The sequence below is a fragment of the Entelurus aequoreus genome, linkage group LG23 (genome assembly GCF_033978785.1).
Source record: "Entelurus aequoreus isolate RoL-2023_Sb linkage group LG23, RoL_Eaeq_v1.1, whole genome shotgun sequence".
NCBI classification, from domain to species: Eukaryota; Metazoa; Chordata; class Actinopteri; order Syngnathiformes; family Syngnathidae; genus Entelurus; species Entelurus aequoreus.
In genome coordinates, this window is record NC_084753.1 from 38,681,492 (window position 1) to 38,703,572 (window position 22,081).

Below are 22,081 nucleotides of genomic sequence, written 5' to 3' on the forward strand. Positions count from 1 at the left end.
TCCTAGCTCCATAGAACACGCCAATACAATTCAAACACCTGATCAACACACACAATCACTCAGCCCAAAAGACCGTTCACCTAACCCAAGGTTCATAAAGCTTATATATTTTTAAAAAGTTACGTACGTGACGCACACATACGGTCAAGCTATCAAATGTTTAGCAGCCAAGGCTGCATACTCACGGTACCTGATATTCAGCTGGGAATGACTACAACAGTAAATAAACACAAGACATATATATACTCTATTAGCCACAACACAACCAGGCTTATATTTAATATGCCACAAATTAATCCTGCATAAAAACACCTGCGTGTTTGTTATGCTAGCTCCTAGCTCCTATGCTAGCTCCTAGCTCCATAGAACACGCCAATACAATTCAAACACCTGATCAACACACACAATCACTCAGCCCAAAAGACCGTTCACCTAACCCAAGGTTCATAAAGCTTATATATTTAAAAAAAGTTACGTACATACGCAAAAAAAAGTTGCGCACATACGGTCAAGCGATCAAATGTTTAGAAGCCAAAGCTGCATACTCACAGTAGCACGTCTGCGTCTTTGTCATCCAAATCAAAGTAATCCTGGTAAGAGTCTGTGTTGTCCCAGTTCTCTACAGGCGTCTGTGTATCGAAGTCAAAAGTCCTCCTGGTTAGAGTCTCTGTTATCCGAGTTCTTCCATCTTGACTGCATCTTTCGGGAATGTAAACAAAGAAGCGCCGGCTGTGTACTGTTGTTGCTGACTACGTTCGAAAAATACGTCCATTTCGCACCGACAACTTTCTTCTTTGCTTGCTCAGCTTCCTTCTCCATAATGCAATGAACATGATTGCAACAGATTCACGAACACAGATGTCCAGAATACTGTGGAATTATGAAATGAAAACAGAGCTTTTTCGTATTGGCTTCAATGTGGAAGGCATACCCGTGTTCGCCGGGCTACGTCACGCGCATACGTCATCCTCAGAGGCATTTCGAACCGGAAGTTTAGCGGCAAATTTAAAATGTCACTTTATAAGTTAACCCGGCCGTATTGGCATGTGTTATAATGTTAAGATTTCATCATTGATATATAAACTATCAGACTGCGTGGTCGGTAGTAGTGGGTTTCAGTAGGCCTTTAACTACATTTATTGTACCCAACTTTAGTTGAAGCATACATTGTTTATTGCATAAAGGTCTGGGGACATGCATATAAAACAATCACACAACAATATTCATATTACACAAGAGAGTAATAAAGAGAATTACTAGAATGGATTATAGAGACCCAACAAATGATTCATAAAGTAACACATTTTAAAAATAAATGATCTTGTATAAAAGACAACTGCTCAAATGATGTATAAAGTAAATAATAATATGCTTCCAGAAGTGGTCCAGAAGATGTTTCAGATGTGAACCAGTAAATATGAACTAAGAGGGATTTATGTGTACTCAAAAGCAAAGGTATGAACACATGTAAAACAAATATGTACATCATATAAAGGAGTTCATCTATAGAACCCTTCATTATTTTAAAAAACATTTATAAAACACTATTATGAATAAGTATAAAAGTGAATTATGAATATCTACACATAAAATGTTTATCGTATGTAACATATTTTATGTACTGTTTATTCTCACCTTTGCAGTCAAATTGTTCTGTTCATTTTAAAGTACACAAATGTGTATATTAACTCATGTACTTGACTGAAATAAAAGCACTAATCTGAAGTGTCTAATCTATAAATGTTAGAATCATATTAACAAAATGGTGTTACACACACAACAATGATGTCACACATGTTATATGTGCTGATGTTGTTAGAAAGTCAAAGTTAAAGTTTTGACAGATTATTTCAAATCCTGCATCTTCATTTGCTGCTGCTGTTCTCACCAGCACACTTGTGTTTCTTACACTGGTACTTAGAAGAGAATCTTTCACCACACACACTGCAACTCAACACTTTCTCTCCTGTGTGTGTTCTCGTGTGTGCTGTAAGAGTTATTAGGCGACAAAAGCTTTTGTTGCAGCTTGAACAGGAGTATGGTTTTTCACCAAAGTGCGTTCTCATGTGTTCTTTTAAACTTTGATTTATTGCAAAACTTTTACCACATTCTGAGCAGGAAAAAGGTTTTTCTCCAGTGTGTGTTCTCATGTGTGATTTCAAATTTCCATTTCTTACAAAACTTTTACCACATTCTGAGCAGGACATTTTTTTTTCTCCAGTGTGTATTCTCATGTGTGCTTTGAAATTGGGCCTTTGCGTAAAAGCTTTACCGCAGATTGAACACGAAAAAGGTTTTTCTCCAGTGTGTATTCTCATGTGTTCTTTTAAACTTTGATTTCTTACAAAACTTTTACCACATTCTGAGCAGGACATTTTTTTTTCTCCAGTGTGTATTCTCATGTGTGCTTTGAAATTGGGCCTTTGCGTAAAAGCTTTACCGCAGATTGAACACGAAAAAGGTTTTTCTCCAGTGTGTATTCTCATGTGTTCTTTTAAACTTTGATTTCTTACAAAACTTTTATCACATTCTGAGCAGGAAAAAGGTTTTTCTCCAGTGTGTGTTCTCATGTGTCTTTTCATATTGCTACGGTCATTAAAAGTTTTGTCGCAGTGAGAGCATGTGAAGTGTGTGTTGTCAGTGTGACATGTCTTATCATCTTTAGAGTGTTCATCATCAGTGTCAGGAGAGTGTGACGTTGTGTCCTCACTATCTGATAGTGGAGCTAAGAGCTTGTCTGCTTGTGATCCTCCACAGTGGTCTCCATCAGCTTCTGTTGTCATGTGTTGAGTTGAGCTGCTGCTTGGAGGCTCCGCCTCTCTCTTCTCCTCACTTTCACCTTTGACCTCATCACCTTCACTCTTCACAGGGACACCAGTCACTGGCATCTTGGTGACATCAACCTCCTCCAGTCCTTCAAGATGCTCTCCCTGCTGACTGATGCTGTGTTCCTCCTCTTCCTCTTTAATGTGATGGCTGTGTGGATCCACCGCTTCCTCTTTAAAATGGGGGGTCAGTGGGTCCTCCTCTTCCTCTTTAAAATGGGGGATCAGTGGGTGTTCCTCTTCCTTTTTAAAATGGGGGATCTGAGGATATACCTCTTCCTTCTTAATGTGGGAGGGCTGTGGCTCCTCTGTCCGCATCCTGAAACTCCACTTCTGTTGCTCAGGGTAAAGATGTTCTTCCCAGATGTCTGCAAGACAAACACACCATCTCTGCTCAGTCACACAATGCATTCAGTACTTTTACATGCACTTAGGAAAAACAAGTTATCGTATGAACTGTCTTGAAATCTCAGTGACGCACAAACACGCTGCTCTTTACAACATTATTCACAGGAAAATAAAAACAAACAAGGACGACATGACTTTTTACTATGGATGGACGATATGGTTTAAAATTGATTTTGCGTTATATTATTTCATATATATAATTACTAATAGAACCATTTTAAAACAGGCTACACAGGCTCCTAATTTAGTTGCTGAAATATACAGTAAAATATTACATAATTTCCAGTATCATTTTGTCAAAGAAAGTAACCAGATATTAACAGTAAATAAACAAGTACATTATAATAATTGTTTCGACAAAATAATACAATTAGAAATGACACAATATGTTACTGCATATGTCAGCTGCCAAATTAGGAGCTTTTGTAACCCGCTTTGAAATTCTTCTATTATCAATCATATACCAAATGATATATCGTGACATATATTGTTATTAGGATATAGATTTTAGGTCATATCGCCCATACCAAACATTGGTTCGCCCAGTCATTTTGTTTGGCCCACCAAATACAAACTCCATTTCCATATGAGTTGGGAAATTGTGTTAGATGTAAATATAAACGGAATAAAATGATTTGCAAATCATTTTCAACCCATATTCAGTTGAATATGCTACAAAGACAACATATTTGATGTTCAAACTGATAAAAAACATGTTTTTGCAAATAATCATTAACTTTAGAATTTGATGCCGGCAACACGTGACAAAGAAGTTGGGAAAGGTGGCAATAAATACTGATAAAGTTGAGGAATGCTCATCAAACACTTATTTGGAACATCCCACAGGTGTGCAGGCTAATTGGGAACAGGTGGGTGCCATGATTGGGTATAAAAACAGCTTCCCAAAAAATGCTCAGTCTTTCCCAAGAAAGGATGGGGCGAGGTACACCCCTTTGTCCACAACTGCGTGAGCAAATAGTCAAACAGTTTAAGAACAACGTTTCTCAAAGTGCAATTGCAAGAAATTTAGGGATTTCAACATCTACACTCCATAATATCATCAAAAGGTTCAGAGAATCTGGAGAAATCACTCCACGTAAGCGGCATGGCCGGAAACCAACATTGAATGACCGTGACCTTCGATCCCTCAGACGGCACTGCATCAAAAACCAACATCAATCTCTAAAGGATATCACCACATGGGCTCAGGAAGACTTCAGAAAACCACTGTCACTAAATACAGTTGGTGGCTACATCTGTAAGTGCAAGTTAAAGCTCTACTATGTGTAACGCAGGTGTCAAAACCATACCTTTTGCAGTGACTGGTATTATCTTGCTTTTTATTACTCTTTGCGCTCTTCCTAGTCACGTGACCGCCACAGTCCAATCACCTTTGGTTATATGCCGGTAGCAGGAAGTGACCGGTATGCTCTTGCTTGCTGTGCGTGCTTCCTAGTCACGTGACCGCCGCGGTCCAATTAGCTGTGCTTATAAGCCGGTAGCAGGAAGTGGCCAGTAAACAGACCGATTGTATTTCTGCTCAAGGTAAGTTTTTATTCTCGTTTTCACTTGTAATATTGTGCTGACTGAGTCTAAACTAAAATGCCTATTTTGTAACTTTATAGAGCCGACTACCAGCGCTGGAGTTTTTTCTCATTAAACTGTGTGTGACTGTAGAAGAGTTGGTGAGTCCATGTTTATGAAAATATATTAGTCTTTCTTCCATTGTTTCATTGCAACAGTCTTTGTAGCATATTCTCAATCGTCCATATACAAGGTTTATGATTTAAACCTTTGATAACTACTTGTGTATTGAATGTACTTTTTAATGTGTTTTGATAATAAGCACGTTTAGTGCACTGACTGCTTTGTATAAGTCATATTTATGCTGCTAATAGTTATTTTAGCATTATATTGCATATTGTGATTCTGACATGTTTATTGATTTATACTGTACAATATTGAGGAAAGAACTAGAACATATTCTGAATACTTTATAATACAATTAGTGTTATTTACCGTAATTTCCGGACATTAAGCCGCTACTTTTCCCCCTCGTTCTGGTCCCTGCGGCTTAAACAAGGGTGCGGCTTATACAAGGGTGCGGCTTATTTACGGCCTGTTCTTCTCCGACACAGACGAAGAGGATTTCGGTGGTTTTAGTACACAGGAGGAAGACAATGACACAATGATTAAAGACTGACTTTTCATATACCGGTAGGCTGGTTATTTTGATAACGTACAGGCGAGCACTTTGTATTACTTTGCACCGTTGTATTATTTGTACTCTGCACGAATGCTGTTCGCCATGTCAAAGATGTGAAAGTTTGATTGAATGATTGAAAGATTTATTGTTAATAAATGGGACGCTTTGCGTTCCCAAACAGTCATCTCTGTCCCGACAATCCCCTCCGTGGTAGCAGGAACCCCTATATACTACGGTGATTACACATCAAAACCCTGCGGCTTATACAAGGGTGCGGCTTATATATGGAGCAATCTGTATTTTCCCCTAAATTTAGCTGGTGCGGCTTATAGTCAGGTGCGGCTTATAGTCCGGAAATTACGGTAATGAAGATATTTTGTGTACACATGGATTTATAAGAATGGTCCTGGCTCTTACACAGGCCAGGCTTCTCTTTTTGATGGCGAGCTAAGGAAAAAGCATCTAGTCCAAGGATTGTTCTTGGAAGATTCCAGCCAGGAAACCCACCACCTGTTCTGTCTGGGCAGGTAGGAGGCTCTCGAGCCGACCCTTTACATTTTTTCATCTTTAACCTGCAGTACATGGACTGTACTGCCATCCTTTTTTCAAGAACTCTAAGTCTGAACTGAGATTTATTCAAGATCCAGATACACTAATAATGGAATTAGAATTGTACATATGTATATAGTAACTGTTGTTTTCCAAATTACTTTCATGCTGAATGGCCATTCAACTTATTGTGTGTATATATCTGCTGTCCCTCACAAATTGTCAACCAAACTGCAATTCAAGCTCTGCCTTCTCTCTCCGAGTCGAAACCCTAGTCTTCTGTTCCTAGTCCATAAAACCCCATATATATTGCATTGATTTGTAGCACGTATAGGTTACATATGCAGAGCCAAAGCCATTTATCAACAACATCCAGAAACGCCAAATCCGGCTTTTCTGGGCCCGAGATCATCTAAGATGGACTGATGCAAAGTGGAAAAGTGTTCTGTGGTCTGACGAGTCCACATTTCAAATTGTTTTTGGAAATATTCGACTTCGTGTCATCCGGACCAAAGGGGAAGCGAACCATCCAGACTGTTATCGACGCAAAGTTCAAAAGCCAGCATGTGTGATGGTATGGGGGTGTGTTAGTGCCCAAGGCATGGGTAACTAACACATCTGTGAAGGCACCATTAATGCTGAAAGGTACATACAGGTTTTGGGACAACATATGCTGCCATCTAAGCGCCGTCTTTTTCATGGACGCCCCTGCTTATTTCAGCAAGACAATGCCAAGCCACATTCAGCACGTGTTACAACAGCGTGGCTTCGTAAAAAAAGAGTGTGGGTACTTAATGTGTGGCACATTATGAAGCGTAAAATACGACAGCGGAGACCCCGGACTGTTGAACGACTGAAGCTCTACATAAAACAAGAATGGGAAAGAATTCCACTTTCAAAGCTTCAAAAAATAGTTTCCTCCGTTCCCAATCGTTTATTGAGTGTTGTTAAAAGAAAAGGTAATGTAACACAGTGGTGAACATCCCCTTTCCCAACTACTTCGGCACGTGTTGCAGCCATGACATTCTAAGTTAATTATTTGCAAAAAAAAAAAAAACGTTTATGACTTTGAACATCAAATATCTTGTCTTTGTAGTGTAGGAAGGAGAGTGTGTGGAATCCAATGAGACCTTGTACCTAAGTTACGGTCAGAGCGAAAAAAGATACACCCTGCACTGCCTCTCTAGTTCTTCACTCTAACGTTCCTCATCCACAAATCTTTCATCCTCGCTCAAATTAATGGGGTAATCGTCGCTTTCTCGGTCCGAATCTCTCTCGCTCCATTGTAAATAACGAGGAATTGTGAGGAATCCTTCCTCCTGTGACGTCACACTACTTCCGGTACAGGCAAGGCTTTTTTTTAATCAGCGACCAAAAGTTGCGAACTTTATCGCCGATGTTCTATACTAAATCCTTTCAGCAAAAATATAGCAATATCGCGAAATGATCAAGTATGACACATAGAATGGGTCTGCTATCCCCGTTTAAATATATATTTTTTAATTTCAGTAGGCCTTTAATACACGGTGCCAACCAAACTGCAATTCAAGCTCTGCCTTCTCTCTCCGAGTCGAAACTCTAGTCTTCTGTTCCAGAAAATTATGTTTTTGGAGGATGAGCTACAAGTTTTAGAAGCTGATTGCTAAACAGATGCAGCTTTAGTGAAACACTAAGCATCATTTTGATCTTCCTGAAGGAATCAATAAAGTACTATCTATCTATCCATGTAGCAGTATTGTTAAATGCTAAACAAGATAATACAAACTATCAACATAAAAAAAAAAAATCACTTACTGTACAATGTCTGTTCTCACCGGGATGCTGACTGATGGGATGTTTATATCTTTCAGCACGAGACACGTTCTCTCCGTTTCGCTGATATATTGAGCATAATCCTCACTCCTTGGGTCAAGAATGCTGGGAAGAAATGAGCATCTTGCCGTGTCTTCCTAGCGACGTCTTTGGGTTTGAAACTAATTTGACCAACTTCTCGGTCTATGGCCACGACCTTCGCCGATACAAGCGTGAGGCATGATTTACAACCTAGAACAAACTTTTACCAACTCAGCGGCGATGCAGCAGCAGCTCAGTAGCTAGTCTTACCTCTCTGCGAGCAAGGAGCTGTTTGACTAAAAGTAGTTCCTCGAAGTTAGCTCTTACAATTACAATGCTGCTAATACTTGGTTAATATACAGGTCACTACAAGTAAATGGAGTAATGTTGGTGATTTTAAAGGCACAATAGAGGCCTACCATTACCTGTAATGTTAGCTGCCTTGTACTAGCAGTTTTTTACTATTTAGCATACATATTGGATGACATCTGGATGTTGTGCTTACTTGGACTGTGATGAAGCTGTGAGGACTCAGGTGGTTTGTCTTCACGCTCTTCAGTCTTCACAGAGACAACAGTCAGTGGAAACTTGGTGAGATCAGCCTCCTCCTGCCCTGGATGACACTCTTCCTCCTGAGTAACCCAGAGATCCTCCTCTTCCTCTTTAACGTGGGGGGGCTGTGGATCCTCCTGCTGCTGAAGGGGACGTTCTTCTTGACGAGCGTTCATCTGTTGGACGTCTGCAAGACAACACAAACAAACTTCAGCTCAGATGTCTCAAATATTTTTTAGTCTCTCAAATACAATATTTTCCAAGTGGACTGAGAGACTTTGCGGTGATGTTCTTCTACACATGGAATAATCATCAGTTATTGATTATTATGAGTTGTGTAAATGATCTTGACTGCATTAAGTCAGGCTGCACGTATAAAAGTTTCATTGTGCTGCAACATCGAGTGACGCCAACTCGCTCCTCCCACTACCAACCTACCAGCCAACCTTGACGTGCACCTCCAAAATAGTCCGACCTCACGTCAATGGTGACCAGGACTGCAAAGTGTGATTAGTTGGCTTTACTTTTACACGCAATATCCTCTCCTCGTTCATCCTTCTGCGAAAGCAACATTCTTAAAACCAACAGAAAACAAACAGAAGTGCAGCGAAGCACGTGTAGCGAGTGTGGCCGTGCGATAGTATGTCACACCTTAAAAATGTGCTGGCGTGAGAATATACGTGCACTATATTGCCAAAAGTAATTGGCCACCCATCAAAATGATGAGAATCAGGTGTCCTAATCACTTATAAAATCAAGCACTTCGGCATGGAGACTGTTTGTACAAACATTTTGTGAAAGAATGGGCCGCTCTCAGTGATTTCCAGCGTGGAACTGTCATAGGATGCCACCTGTGCAACAAATCCAGTCGTGAAATTGCCTCGCTCCTAAATATTCCAAAGTCAACTTTATTATAAGAAAAGTGAAGAGATTGGGAACAACAGCAACTCAGCCACCAAGTGGTAGGCCAGGTAAACTGACAGAGAGGGGTCAGCGGATGCTGAAGCGCATAGTGCAAAGACAGTTGCTGCAGAGCTCCAAACTTCATGTGACCTTCCAATTAGCCCACGTACAGAACACAGAGAGCTTCATGGAATGGCTTTCCATGGCCGAGCAGCTGCATCCAAGTCATACATCACCAAGTCAGATGCAAAGCGTGGGATGCAGTGGTGTAAAGCACGTCGCCACTGGACTCTAGAGCAGTGGAGACGCCTTCTCTGGACTGATGAGTCACACTTTTCCATCTGGCAATCTGATGGACCAGTCTGGGTTTGGAGGTTGCCAGGAGAACGCTACATTTCGGACTGCATTGTGCCGAGTGTGGAATTTGGTGGATGAGGAATTATGGTGTGGGGTTGTTTTTCCAAGGAGTTGGGCATGGCCCCTTAGTTCCAGTGAAAGGAACTTTGAATGCTCCAGGATACCAAAACATTTTGGACAATTCCATGGGATGGCAATTCAAGTTCATATGTGAGTAAAGGCAGGTGGCCAAATACTTTTGGCGATATAGTGTATATTTATATATTTTTTGAGAATATTTGGGTACCTCATGCTTCGATTACAAACAAAATATTGATGCATGTTCAATTTTTGTACAGCATATTAAAGCCATTATTAATATTTAACATTTATTTCATTAAATATTCACTTACATATGTAATCACTTACAATTGTGCAAATAGTGTATTCGTAATAACAGGCATCAGTTGATTTACTTTCCATGATATGTCCGCCCGAATGCAGCTGAGATAGGCTCCAGCACCCCCCCCCCCGCCCCCCCAAAACCCCAAAAAGGGACAAGCTGTAGGAAAATGGATGGATGTCATCAAGGTAATAGAAGTGCGTGCAAACAACATAATTTGTATTTATTGCTAATAAAGTTAGCACCGACACAAAGTAGACTACTGCAATGTATGTGTAATACATTATATTACACTGTCATAATAATTATTTTTATCCTGTAAAGCGTCTTTGAGTGCACTGAAAAGCGCTATACCAAATAAAATGTATTATTATTATTATACCATGTGACTTATTCCAGACTTAAATTACGAGACGTTCGTTCCTTTCTAGTAACAAACATTTAATGATGTTAAGCGTGACTGTACTTTACAGCAAAAAAAAAAAAACAGTTAAAGTATTAAATAAGTCAATATAATTCTCATAGAGAACATATAAAATACACTCCTAAAAAAAACGCTCGCATTTGCTTCAAAGGCCTGCTAGCGGGCTAACGCTAGCACGTTAGCTTCGAACAACATATCAGGTAAATAAGATAAAAAATATAAAAATATATAATTGATATTACCTCATAAGCCGCATGTACAAGAGAGGAGTGGAATATATTCTTCCTATTGTTACACCAGCAACTCTTAAATGGGACTTTTTTTTGTTCTGTGTCTGGGCAAAGGAAGTGTGCACCACTCACTATTGTCCCAGTGAAACACGTGTTTGGCCAACATTTGTTCCGTGGTTGAGAACACCTCGATGACGTCACACAGGAGGAAGAACAAAACAAGATGGCGTCTGAAGGAGAATACGTTGTTTTGGTTATTATGGTTTCTTGGTCTTAATTACAACGTACATGTGCACATGTGTGTCGTTTAACAGAGTAAACGTCTTTATTAATTGTTTGTATGCGGATACATTAGTCTGAGGGCACTTTGACGTGCTAGCCTAGCCTGCTGGTTAGCTTAGCTTGTTAGCTGCTAACAAAGAGAGGCGGAAGTGATCGACACATCAAAGCAGAGATCCAATGTAAGTGTAAAGTGTTATTATTGTGTGAACATGTCTACATTACAAATGATGTGAGCGTTGCTGAATCAGCTACTAACTGCTGCCGTTGAAGAAATATTTGTGATGTTAGAAAGAAAAAAAACGACAGCAGAGTACGAGGAGGAACTTTGTCCAACAAAAGAGGAGAAGGAGCGACAACATCAACTATTGGACGCTGTTTTCAAGAAACATCAAGTTGTGTTACACATCCATCCATCCTTCCATCTTCTTCTGCTTATCTGAGGTCGGGTCTCGGGGGCAGCAGCCTAAGCAGGGAAGCCCAAAGTTTTCTCTCCCTAGCCGCTTCGTCCAGGATCCCGAGGCGTTCCCAGGCCAGCCGGGAGACATAGTCTACCCAACGTGTCCTGGGTCTTCCCAGTGGCCTCCTACCGGTCAGACGTGCCCGTAACACCTCCCTAGGGAGGCGTTCGGGTGGCATCCTGACCAAATGCCCGAAACACCTCATCTGGCTCTTTTCGATGTGGAGGAGCAGCGGCTTTACTTTGAGCTCCTTCTGGATGACAGTTTCTCACCCTCTCTCTAAGGGAGAGCCCCGCCACCCGGCGGAGGAAACTCATTCCGGCCGCTTGTACCCGTGATCTTGTCCTTTCGGTCATAACCCACAGCTCATGACCATAGGTGAGGATGGGAACGTAGATCGACCGGTAAATTGAGAGCTTTGCCTTCAGGCACAGCTCCTTCTTCACCACAACGAATCGATACAGTGTCTGTATTACTGAAGACGCCGCATCGATCCACCTGTCGATCTCACGATCCACTCTTCCCTCACTCGTGAACAAGACTCCGAGGTACTTGAACTCCAAGTTGGGGCAGGGTCTCCTCCCCAACCCAGAGATGGCACTCCACCCTTTTCCGGGCGAGAACCTTGATTCTGCTGATTCTCATCCCAGTCGCTTCACACTCGGCTGCGAACCGATCCAGTGAGAGCTGAAGATCAGGACCACATCATCTGCAAAAAGCAGAGACCTAATCCTGCAGCCACCAAACCAGATCACCTCAACACCTTGACTGCGCCTAGAAATTCTGTCCATTAAAGTTATGAACAGAATCAGTGTCTTGGCAGAGTCCAACCCTCACTGGAAACATGTCCGACTTACTGCCGGCAATGCGGACCAAGTTCTGACACTGATCATACAGGGAGCGGACCGCCACAATCAGACAGTCCGATACCCCATACTCTCTGAGCACTCTCCACAGGACTTCCCGAGGGACACGGTCGAATGCCTTCTCTAAGTCCACAAAGCACATGTAGACCTGTTGGGCAACCTCCCATGCACCCTCAAGGACCCTGCCGAGAGTATAGACCTGGTCCACAGTTCCACGACCAGGATGAAAACCACACTGTTCCTCCTGAATCCGAGGTTCGACTATCCGGCGTAAACTCCTCTCCAGTACACCTGAATAGACCTTCCCGGGAAGGCTAAAGATGCTTATACATATTGACACAAATATAATACAAACACTAACCTTATGACGGATGCTTTTGCAATTGTTCAATTTGATCTTTCACAACACCTAGTGGCCACAATAATTCAATAAGTCAAGTTCATGGCGCAGAAAGTTGAACGATGCGGACACGTTTGTTACTGGATACTTTCTGTCAAGACTTATGTTTTGGAGACTTTGTGTACGTATTAAGCAACCATAATTATTTGATATGCTTAAATGTGCTGTTTTAGCTTAGCTGTTGTGTAGCTGCTAGCTCCTCGTAGCCTACAGCAGGTGTGTCCAAAGTGCAGCCCATAGCTATGTTTTTAACCGACAACGGAGAGTGTTGAAAATGTGGTATTTGCATGTCGGTCCAATCAGCGGCAGCTACGCCCTGTTTCGTCATTGGACCTAAGTCTTTGGCTTGGTAGGCGGGACAGAGAGCAAGGGAACAATGTGGGACAGCAATGGTGTCCGTCTTATACCATGCTAGTTGTTGCAATAAAAGGTCAACATGATCAACCACACCCTGAGTTCCAACATATGTAGGAGTCAAAGGCCTCCTGGTATGAGTCGTCTGACTGGTGATCATAACAGGTGGCGGTACATTCGAACGCAGCTCAGTCAGCCAAGGCTTTCACTGATAGAACAGTTGGATCAGTCCTTGTCCTTCACTCGTTCCCGAGAGGAGGCGTACCCAGTAGATGTCAGCCATTGCTGGTACTTCAGGCTGTGGTGCAAGCACGAGCATGGAGGAGCCTTTGTAGTGGTGTCGCAGCTTGGTGGTCGTGCCGTCATGTAACACCAGGAAGGTTCCTTCTGTGCGATATTGACTGGTGCTTTTTTCTCCCTGGACTTCGACTTTATATCAGGTGTTGTCCTTCAGACCTCGGCCAAGAAGCCACGTAAACAGTGGCAAGAATGTGGGCGATAAGATTGTATGTGCGTGGGCATGAACTTGCACCCAGTTTCAACTGGAACTCAGGACATATGATTAGTTGCACGGCCTATTCTAATCTATATTAAACATTTCTTAATCACTTCATCCTTCATTATCTTAATTATATCCCGACTTTAGCTACCTGTAAAAATGAGTGACTTATCCTAGTCCATTTGTAAATAAATTGTTTTCCTAAATTATAGTCTCTTCACTTTAACCAGACAGTCATTAGGACAAAAGACCCTGTGAGGACTTTGCCCGTTAAAAGGGAAAGCCCCAAAAAGGACAGTATTAAGATGAAGTCATCACATTTGCTATGAGGCATTTTATTATTAATATATTATGTTCTTGTTACTCGGGGCGGTATAGCTCGGTTGGTAGGGTGGGCGTGCCAGCAACTTGAGGGTTCCAGGTTCGATCCCAGCTTCTGCCATCCTTGTCACTGCCGTTGTGTCCTTGGACAAGACACTTTACCCACCTGCTCCCAGCGCTATATAAATATAATTAACTTCACATGATATCTTGTTCTATTTTCTAATTTCAAGGAGAACTGCACTTTTTGGACTCATTCACTGTCCCTATGTAAGTTAAAGTTAAGGTCCCAATGGTAATCACACACTAGGTGTGGTGAAGGCAGTGAAGGCCGCACTCAGGAATCATTTGGTGATTTAACCTCCAACCCTAGACTCTGAGTGCCAAGCAGGGAGGCAATGGGTCCCATTTGTATAGTCTTTGGTATGACTCGGCCAGGGTTTGAACTCCCGACTTTCCAGTCTCAGGGCGGACACTCTAACCACAAGGCCACTGAGCAGGTCGATGGTTAATGCATCCTCAATAGAAAATAAACCTTAGCAAAAGTTAGCTAACAATTGAGTCATTGGTAGCTGCTCTATTCTGCCTATAAAGTGCTCTAAATCAGTGGTCCCCAACCTTTTTGTAACTGCGGACCAGTCAACGCTTGAAAATTTGTCCCACTGGTTTTTTGTTTTGTTTTTTGTCATAAAAAAAAACAATCATGTGTGCTTACGAACTGTATCTCTGCAGACTGCATTGATCTATATTTATATATAATGTAGGAACCAGAAATATTAATAACAGTAAGAAACAACCCTTTTGTGCGAATGAGTGTGAATGAGTACCTGCTCCCACATCTTTCTTCAGGTCAAGTTACAGTAAAACTAAGCACACAAGGGAAAGTACATTCATACACACATGGAGTACACATTTTTGTGTAAGAATCATGTTAACCACTAAAATATTGTCTCGTTCTCCTAAAGCCAATATCGAGTATCCTTTGGTGAGCTGACCGTATCGTCACACCCCTAGTTGAAAGCCCACCAACCCCATGACATGGCACTTCCACATGATGTAGAACAGTAGTACAACATTTTAAACATACACACCCATCTGAAGAATATAGAAATAAATATATTTGGTGGGCCAAACAAAATGACTTGGCGAACCAATGTTTGGTATGGGGGATATGACTTAAAATCTATATCCTAATAAGAATATATATCACAATATATCATTTGGTATATGATTGATAATAGAATAATTTCAAAGCGGGTTACAAAAGCTCCTAATTTGGCAGCTGATATATGCAGTAACATATTGTGTCATTTCTAATTGTATTATTTTGTCGAAACAATTATTATTAATGTACTTGTTTATTTACTGTTAATATCTGGTTACTTTATTTGAGACAATAATACTGGAAAGGATGTAATATTTTACTGCATATTTCAGCAACTAAATTAGGAGCCTGTGTAGCCTGTTTTAAAATGGTTCTATTAGTAATTCTATATGAAATAATGGATCACAAAATCAATTTTAAACCATATTGTCCTGTCGTCCTGGTTTGTTTTTATTTTCCTGTGAATAATGTTGTAAAGAGCAGCGTGTTTGTGCGTCACTGAGATTTCAAGACAGTTCATACGATAACTTGTTTTTCCTAAGTGCATGTAAAAGTACTGAATGCATTGTGTGACTGAGCAGAGATGGTGTGTTTGTCTTGCAGACGTCTGTGAAGAACATCTTCACTCTGAGCAACAGAAGTGGAACTTCCATATGCGGACGGAGGAACCACTGCCCTCCCACATTAAGAAGGAAGTGGAATACCCACCGATCCCCCATTTTAAAAAAGAAGAGGAGGACCCAGTGACACCCCATTTTAAAGAGGAAGAGGAGGACCCACTGACAGCCCATTTTAAAGAGGAAGCGGTGGATCCACTGAACCCTCACATTAAGGAGGAAGAGATGGACCCACTGACACCCCATTTTAAAGAGGAAGAGGAGGACCCACTGACACTCCATTTTAAAAAGGAAGGGGTGGATCCACTGAACCCTCACATTAAGGAGGAAGAGATGGATCCACTGACACCCCATTTTAAAAAAGAAGAGGAGGACACACTGACACCCCATTTTAAAGAGGAAGCTGTGGATCCACTGAGCCCTCACATTAAGGAGGAAGAGATAGATCCACTGACACCCCATTTTAAAGAGGAAGAGGAGGACCCACTGACACTCCATTTTAAAAAGGACGCGGTGGATCCACTGAACCCTCACATTAAGGAGGAAGAGGAGGAACACAGCATCAGTCAGCAGGGAGAGCATCTTGAATGGTTGGAGGAGTTCCCAGTGATTGGTGTCCCTGTGAAGAGTGAAGATGATGAGGTCAAAGGTGAAAGTGAGGAGAAGAGAGAGGCGGAGCCTCCAAGCAGCAGCTCAACTCAACACATGACAACAGAAGCTGATGGAGACCACTGTGGAGGATCACAAGCAGACAAGCTCTTAGCTCCACTATCAGATAGTGAGGACACAACGTCACACTCTCTTGACACTGATGATGAAGACTCTAAAGATGATAAGACATGTCACACTGACAACACACACTTCACATGTTCTCACTGCGACAAAACTTTTAAATACCATTGTCATCTGAAAAGCCACATGAGAAAACACACTGGAGAAAAACCTTTTTCCTGCTCAGAATGTGGTAAAAGTTTTTTAAGAAATCAAAGTTTAAAAGCACACATGAGAACACACACTGGAGAAAAACCTTTTTCATGTTCAATCTGCGGTAAAGATTTTACTCATAGGCAATATTTGAAAATACACAGTAGAGTACATACTGGAGAAAAACCCTTTTCCTGCTCAGAATGTGGTAAAAGTTTTGTAAGAAATCAAAGTTTAAAAGTACACATGAGAACACACACTGGAGAAAAACCTTTTTTTTGTTCAATCTGCTGTAAAGATTTTACTCAAAAGCACCATTTCAAAGCACACATGATAATACACACTGGAGAAAAACCATTTTCATGTTCAATCTGCAGTAAAGGTTTTACTCGAAGGGACCATTTCAAAAAACACATGAGAACACACACTGGAGAAAAACCTTTTTCATGTTCAATCTGCTGTAAAGATTTTACTCAAAAGCACCATTTCAAAGCACACATGGGAATACACACTGGAGAACAACCTTTTTCATGTTCAATCTGCAGTAAAGATTTTACTCGAAGGGACCATTTCAAAAAACACATGAGAACACACACTGGAGAAAAACCTTTTTCATGTTCAATCTGTGGTAAAGATTTTATTCATAAGCACAATTTCAAAGCACACATGAGAATACACACTGGAGAACAACTTTTTTCATGTTCAATCTGCGGTAAAGATTTTACTCAAAGGTACCATTTAAAAAAACACATGAGAACACACACTGGAGAAAAACCTTTTTCATGTTCAATCTGCGGTAAAGATTTTACTCTAAAGAACCATTTCAAAGCACACATGAAAATACACACTGGAGAAAAACGTTTTTCATGTTCAGTATGTTGTAAAAGTTTTATACATAGACAGCATTTGAAAAGACACATGAGAACACACACAGGAGAGAAAGTGTTGAGTTGCAGTGTGTGTGGTGAAAGATTCTCTTCTAAGTACCAGTGTAAGAAACACAAGTGTGCTGGTGAGAACAGCAGCAGCAAATGAAGATGCAGGATTTGAAATAAACTGTCAAAACTTTCACTTTGACTTTCTAAGAACGTCAGCACGTAGATTCTAACATTTATAGATTAGATATTTTAGATTATTGCTTTTTTCAGTCAAGTACATGTTTTAATATACACTATTGTGTACTTTTATTTAAAAATGAATACTACACTTTGACTGTAAAGGTGAGAATAAACAGGACAAAACATGTTACAAATACTTTTTATGTGTATTGAGATATTGAGAAATAATTTTTAATTATTATCGATGTTATAGATGAACTCATTTATATGATGTACATATTTGTTTTACATTTGTTCAAAGCTTTTCTTTTGAGTACACATAAATCCCTCTTAGTTCATATTATGATTATGTGGATAACACCTTGAGATTCAAACGTCTGGATGATATGACAACTGTGGTTGATAACCTACTTGAATGTCTAACAGTTGAAATTTGTATGGAAAAAAGTACAAATGTCATTATTAGTTGTATATACAGATCGCCAGGTACAAGCATTGAACAATTTACAGATTGGATGGAATGCCTGTTTTCAAAGGAGAGTAACGTTAGTAAAGCTGTCTTCATTTGTGGAGACTTTAATATTGACATGTTAAATCCCAGTAAAACTAAAGATATAGATAATTTCATTGACACAATGTACAGTATGAGTCTATATTCCAAAATCACCAAACCCAGTCGAATTACGTCTCACTCTGCCACTCTAATCGACAACATATTCACTAATGATATTGAGAATAAGACCGTAAGTGGGCTATTGATCAAAGATATCACTGACCACCTCCCAGTTTTTCTGATATTTAATAGAAACTACAGGACAAAAAAACTAGAAAAGCCAACCCAATACAGAAGAACGAGATCAGAGGAATCCATTAGTTCATTTAAACATGATTTACTGGAGCAGAATTGGGATGTAATTTATGAAAATGGTGATGTTAATAGTGCTTACAATATATTCTTGAGAATATTTAGGTCATTATATGATAAAAATTGCCCAATAAAAGAATGCACCAGTAGAATAAAATATACCAATTGTCCTTGGATCACAAAGGGATTGCAAAATGCTTGCAAAAAGAAAAACACTCTTTACAGGGAATTTATAAGATTGAAAACAAAAGAAGCAGAAAATAAATATAAAAAATATAAAAACAAATTAACTCAACTTATAAGGTCAAATAAGAGAGATTATTATAAGAAATTACTAGATGATAATAAAAACAATATCAAAGGAATATGGAATTTATTAAACAGTATTATAAGAAACAGTACCTCTTCAAATAACTATCCAACGTACTTCACAAATGATGGTAAAGAAAATGATAATATTGAAGATGTGGCTAATGCCTTCAATAAATTATTTGTAAGTATTGGACCTGAACTTGCAGAAAAAATCCCAGATCCACGGACAACTGGTAAAAATATGGAGGGATTGTTGGAGAGAAATCCCAATTCTATGTTTTTAAATGCAGTGGGTGAAGAAGAAGTGTTGGATATTGTAAACAAATGTAAGAACAAAATGTCCACTGACTCCAATGACATTAGTATGGCATTGGTGAAAAAGGTCATTACAGGGGTATCAAAACCATTAACATATATCTGTAATTTGTCATTTCAAACCGGCGCATTTCCAAATGAAATGAAAATAGCTAAAGTTATACCTCTGTTTAAAACTGGGAGCAAACACCACTTCACAAACTATAGACCCGTCTCTTTACTTCCACAATTCTCTAAAATATTAGAAAAACTATTCAATTACAGGTTGGATGCATTTATAGAAAATCATAAATTACTCTCTGACTGTCAATATGGGTTTAGATCAAACAGATCTACATCAATGGCAATAGTTGAAACAGTAGAGGAAATCACAAATGCCATAGAAAAGAAACAATATGCAATGGGAATATTTATTGATCTAAAAAAAGCATTTGACACAATTAACCATGATATATTAATCAATAAAATGGAAAAGTATGGAATCAGGGGAGTTGTATTAGATTGGCTTAAAAGGTACTTAAATAAGAGACAACAGTTTGTGAAGTTGGGGGATTGTTGTTCATCATGTTTGGATATTGCTTGTGGTGTCCCCCAGGGGTCAGTGTTGGGGCCAAAACTGTTCATCCTGTATATCAATGATATATGTAAAGTGTCTACATTATTGAAATTAGTGTTATTTGCTGATGACACTGATATTTTTTGTTCAGGGGATGACTTAAATCAATTGCAGGAAGTCATTATGGAAGAAATGAGTAAACTAAAAACTTGGTTTGACTATAATAAATTGTCATTAAACCTGACTAAGACTAAGTTAATGCTGTTTGGAAAGAGGACACGTGAAACAAGGGTGCAGATACAAATAGATGGGGTGGATATTGAAAGGGTTTTTGAAATAAAATTCCTTGGAGTTAAAATTGACGATCAAATTAACTGGAAATCACATATAAAACATGTACAATCTAAGCTGTCAAGAAGCATCTCAGTAATAAATAAAGCAAAGCAGGTTCTGGATCACAAATCACTCCCCATTCTTTACTGTTCATTAGTTTTACCATATTTAACCTACTGTGTGGAAGTCTGGGGGAATAATTATAAAAGCTCATTAAATTCAATAACTATACTTCAGAAAAGAGCTGTACGCATCATCAACAAGGTTGGATATCTGGACCATACTCACTCACTATTCTTACAGTCAAAAATATTGAAATTTAATGATATTATTTTGTATCAAACTGCACAAATAATGTATAAAGCCAAAATAAATACTTGCTTCTCTCGCGAGATCTGACAACACTGCGCGCGAACCAAACACGGCGAGGATAAAGCAAGATGGCGTCTGACGGTTGATTGATTGATTGATTGAGACTTTTATTAGTAGGTTGCACAGTGAAATACATATTCCGTACAATTGACCACTAAATGGTAACACCCGAATAAGTTTCTCAACTTGTTTAAGTCGGGGTCCACTTAAATTGATTCATGATACAGATATATACTATCATCATAATACAGTCATCACACAAGATAAGCATCAGGGTATATACATTGAATTATTTACATTATTTACAATCCGGGGTGTGGGATGTGGACGGGAAGAGGTTTGGTTGTTATCATCACTTCAGTCATCAATTATTTTTTTTATTTTTTTTTATAATGTCCTGCCCAGCTTCTCGGGCAAATCATATAGCAGATGTAGATGCCCATATCGGCTGTTCAGATTTACTTTACAAAAGAGAAGTGTAGGATACTTCTCTTGTTGCCTTACTTGTATTTTGACTTTATTAAATGTATTTATATTATCATTTGGTGCAGCCGGGCCGGAGCAGGAGGGGATAGAAAGAGAGAAAAAGGAAGACAGAGGGGGGAATTGTGGGGACAAGAGGGGGATTAGACAGAGAGACAAAAACAACAACAGCAAACACAACAACAAAAGAGCAACATCAGCAAATATGACATGTACAAATATGATGGTAAAAGTAATAGCAAATAAGCAGTTAGCGAAAATTACAAAAAATATATATACAGAAATGACAATGAGCATTATTACACTAAAAATGGAGCAATATGAATACCAATAGAAATAGTGCTATTGATAATAAACAATACCAGTACTTTACCTTTATTATCAACAATACAATTGTTCAAATGCAACAATACATATACGTAATGATAACTTGAGATACGAAAGAATGCAGAAAAATGGAGGGGAAGAAAGAGAAGCAACCTTAACCTTGTAGATTGTTATAGTAACAATAGGTTAAGCTTTGTCAGTGTGCCATGTGTTATACCCAGTTTACCCTAGGGCAACAACGTTAATATATGTTTGATGAAACGTGATTATGTGCATGAGTGTATGTGTGCACATGTACTTGTATATGTACAGTATGTGTATGTGTGCTTGTACAGTGAATGTATATGTACAGTATGTGTATATGTGTGTACAGCGAATGTATATGTACAGTATGTGTATACAGTATGTGTGTTTGAACAGTGAATGTATATGTACAGTATGTGTAAATGTGTGTTTGTACAGTGAATGTATATGTACAGTATATGTATGTGTGTGTTTGTACAGTGAATGTATGTGTAGTATGTGTATGTGTGTGTTTGTACAGTGAATGTATATGTACAGTATGTGTATATGTATGTTTTTACAGTGAATGTATATGTACAGTATGTGTATACAGTATGTTTGTATAATGAATGTACGTGTGGATGTACGAACTTTGAGTGTGTAAATATGTACTGTATTTATTTGTATATGTATGTGGGAGCGTAGGTACCTATGTATGTGTGTATGTATGTGTGTGAGTATATGTGAATTTGCATGTACAATACATTTGACTCCCAGTGTGTGCGGGAGCCAGAGTACGGCCCCAGCCTCCCCGAGAACCCATCCCACAAACAGTAGGTGTGGTGCCCAGGAAACCAGGGGCCACCGCCCCCACGCAGCCAAGCCGGACAGCGACAGGAACCCCAGAGCCTGGCCCACCGTGCCGCCCACAAGGGCCAGCAGCAGGCCGCAGACAGACGCAC

The 22,081-nt window shown here is 39.7% G+C and overlaps 2 protein-coding genes across 2 annotated transcripts; one reads left to right on the forward strand and one right to left on the reverse strand.

Moving 5' to 3' along the window:
- Positions 1-1,190: 1,190 nt before the first annotated feature.
- LOC133640651 (zinc finger protein 260-like) lies at positions 1,191-10,806 on the reverse strand. The gene is made up of 4 exons (XM_062034194.1): positions 10,682-10,806; positions 8,634-8,667; positions 8,327-8,560; positions 1,191-3,193 (listed from the first exon to the last, which is right to left on the reverse strand). The coding sequence occupies exons 3-4, from the start codon at positions 8,547-8,549 to the stop codon at positions 1,866-1,868; spliced, it is 1,551 nt and encodes a 516-aa protein (XP_061890178.1). The 5' UTR covers positions 8,550-8,560; positions 8,634-8,667; positions 10,682-10,806; the 3' UTR covers positions 1,191-1,865.
- Positions 10,807-10,808: 2 nt separating this feature from the next.
- LOC133640598 (gastrula zinc finger protein XlCGF57.1-like) lies at positions 10,809-17,725 on the forward strand. The gene is made up of 2 exons (XM_062034108.1): positions 10,809-11,130; positions 15,558-17,725. The coding sequence occupies exon 2, from the start codon at positions 15,608-15,610 to the stop codon at positions 17,528-17,530; it is 1,923 nt and encodes a 640-aa protein (XP_061890092.1). The 5' UTR covers positions 10,809-11,130; positions 15,558-15,607; the 3' UTR covers positions 17,531-17,725.
- Positions 17,726-22,081: the final 4,356 nt, after the last annotated feature.

Excerpts from the sequence above, each read along its gene's own strand:
- LOC133640651 (XM_062034194.1), bottom strand. The coding sequence starts at position 8,549 with ATGAACGCTCGTCAAGAAGAACGTCCCCTTCAGCAGCAGGAGGATCCA. Across the intron at positions 3,194-8,326 it reads ACAGCTTCATCACAGTCCAA|ACATCTGGGAAGAACATCTT; the intron begins GTAAGCACAACA and ends TTTGTCTTGCAG.
- LOC133640598 (XM_062034108.1), top strand. The coding sequence starts at position 15,608 with ATGCGGACGGAGGAACCACTGCCCTCCCACATTAAGAAGGAAGTGGAA.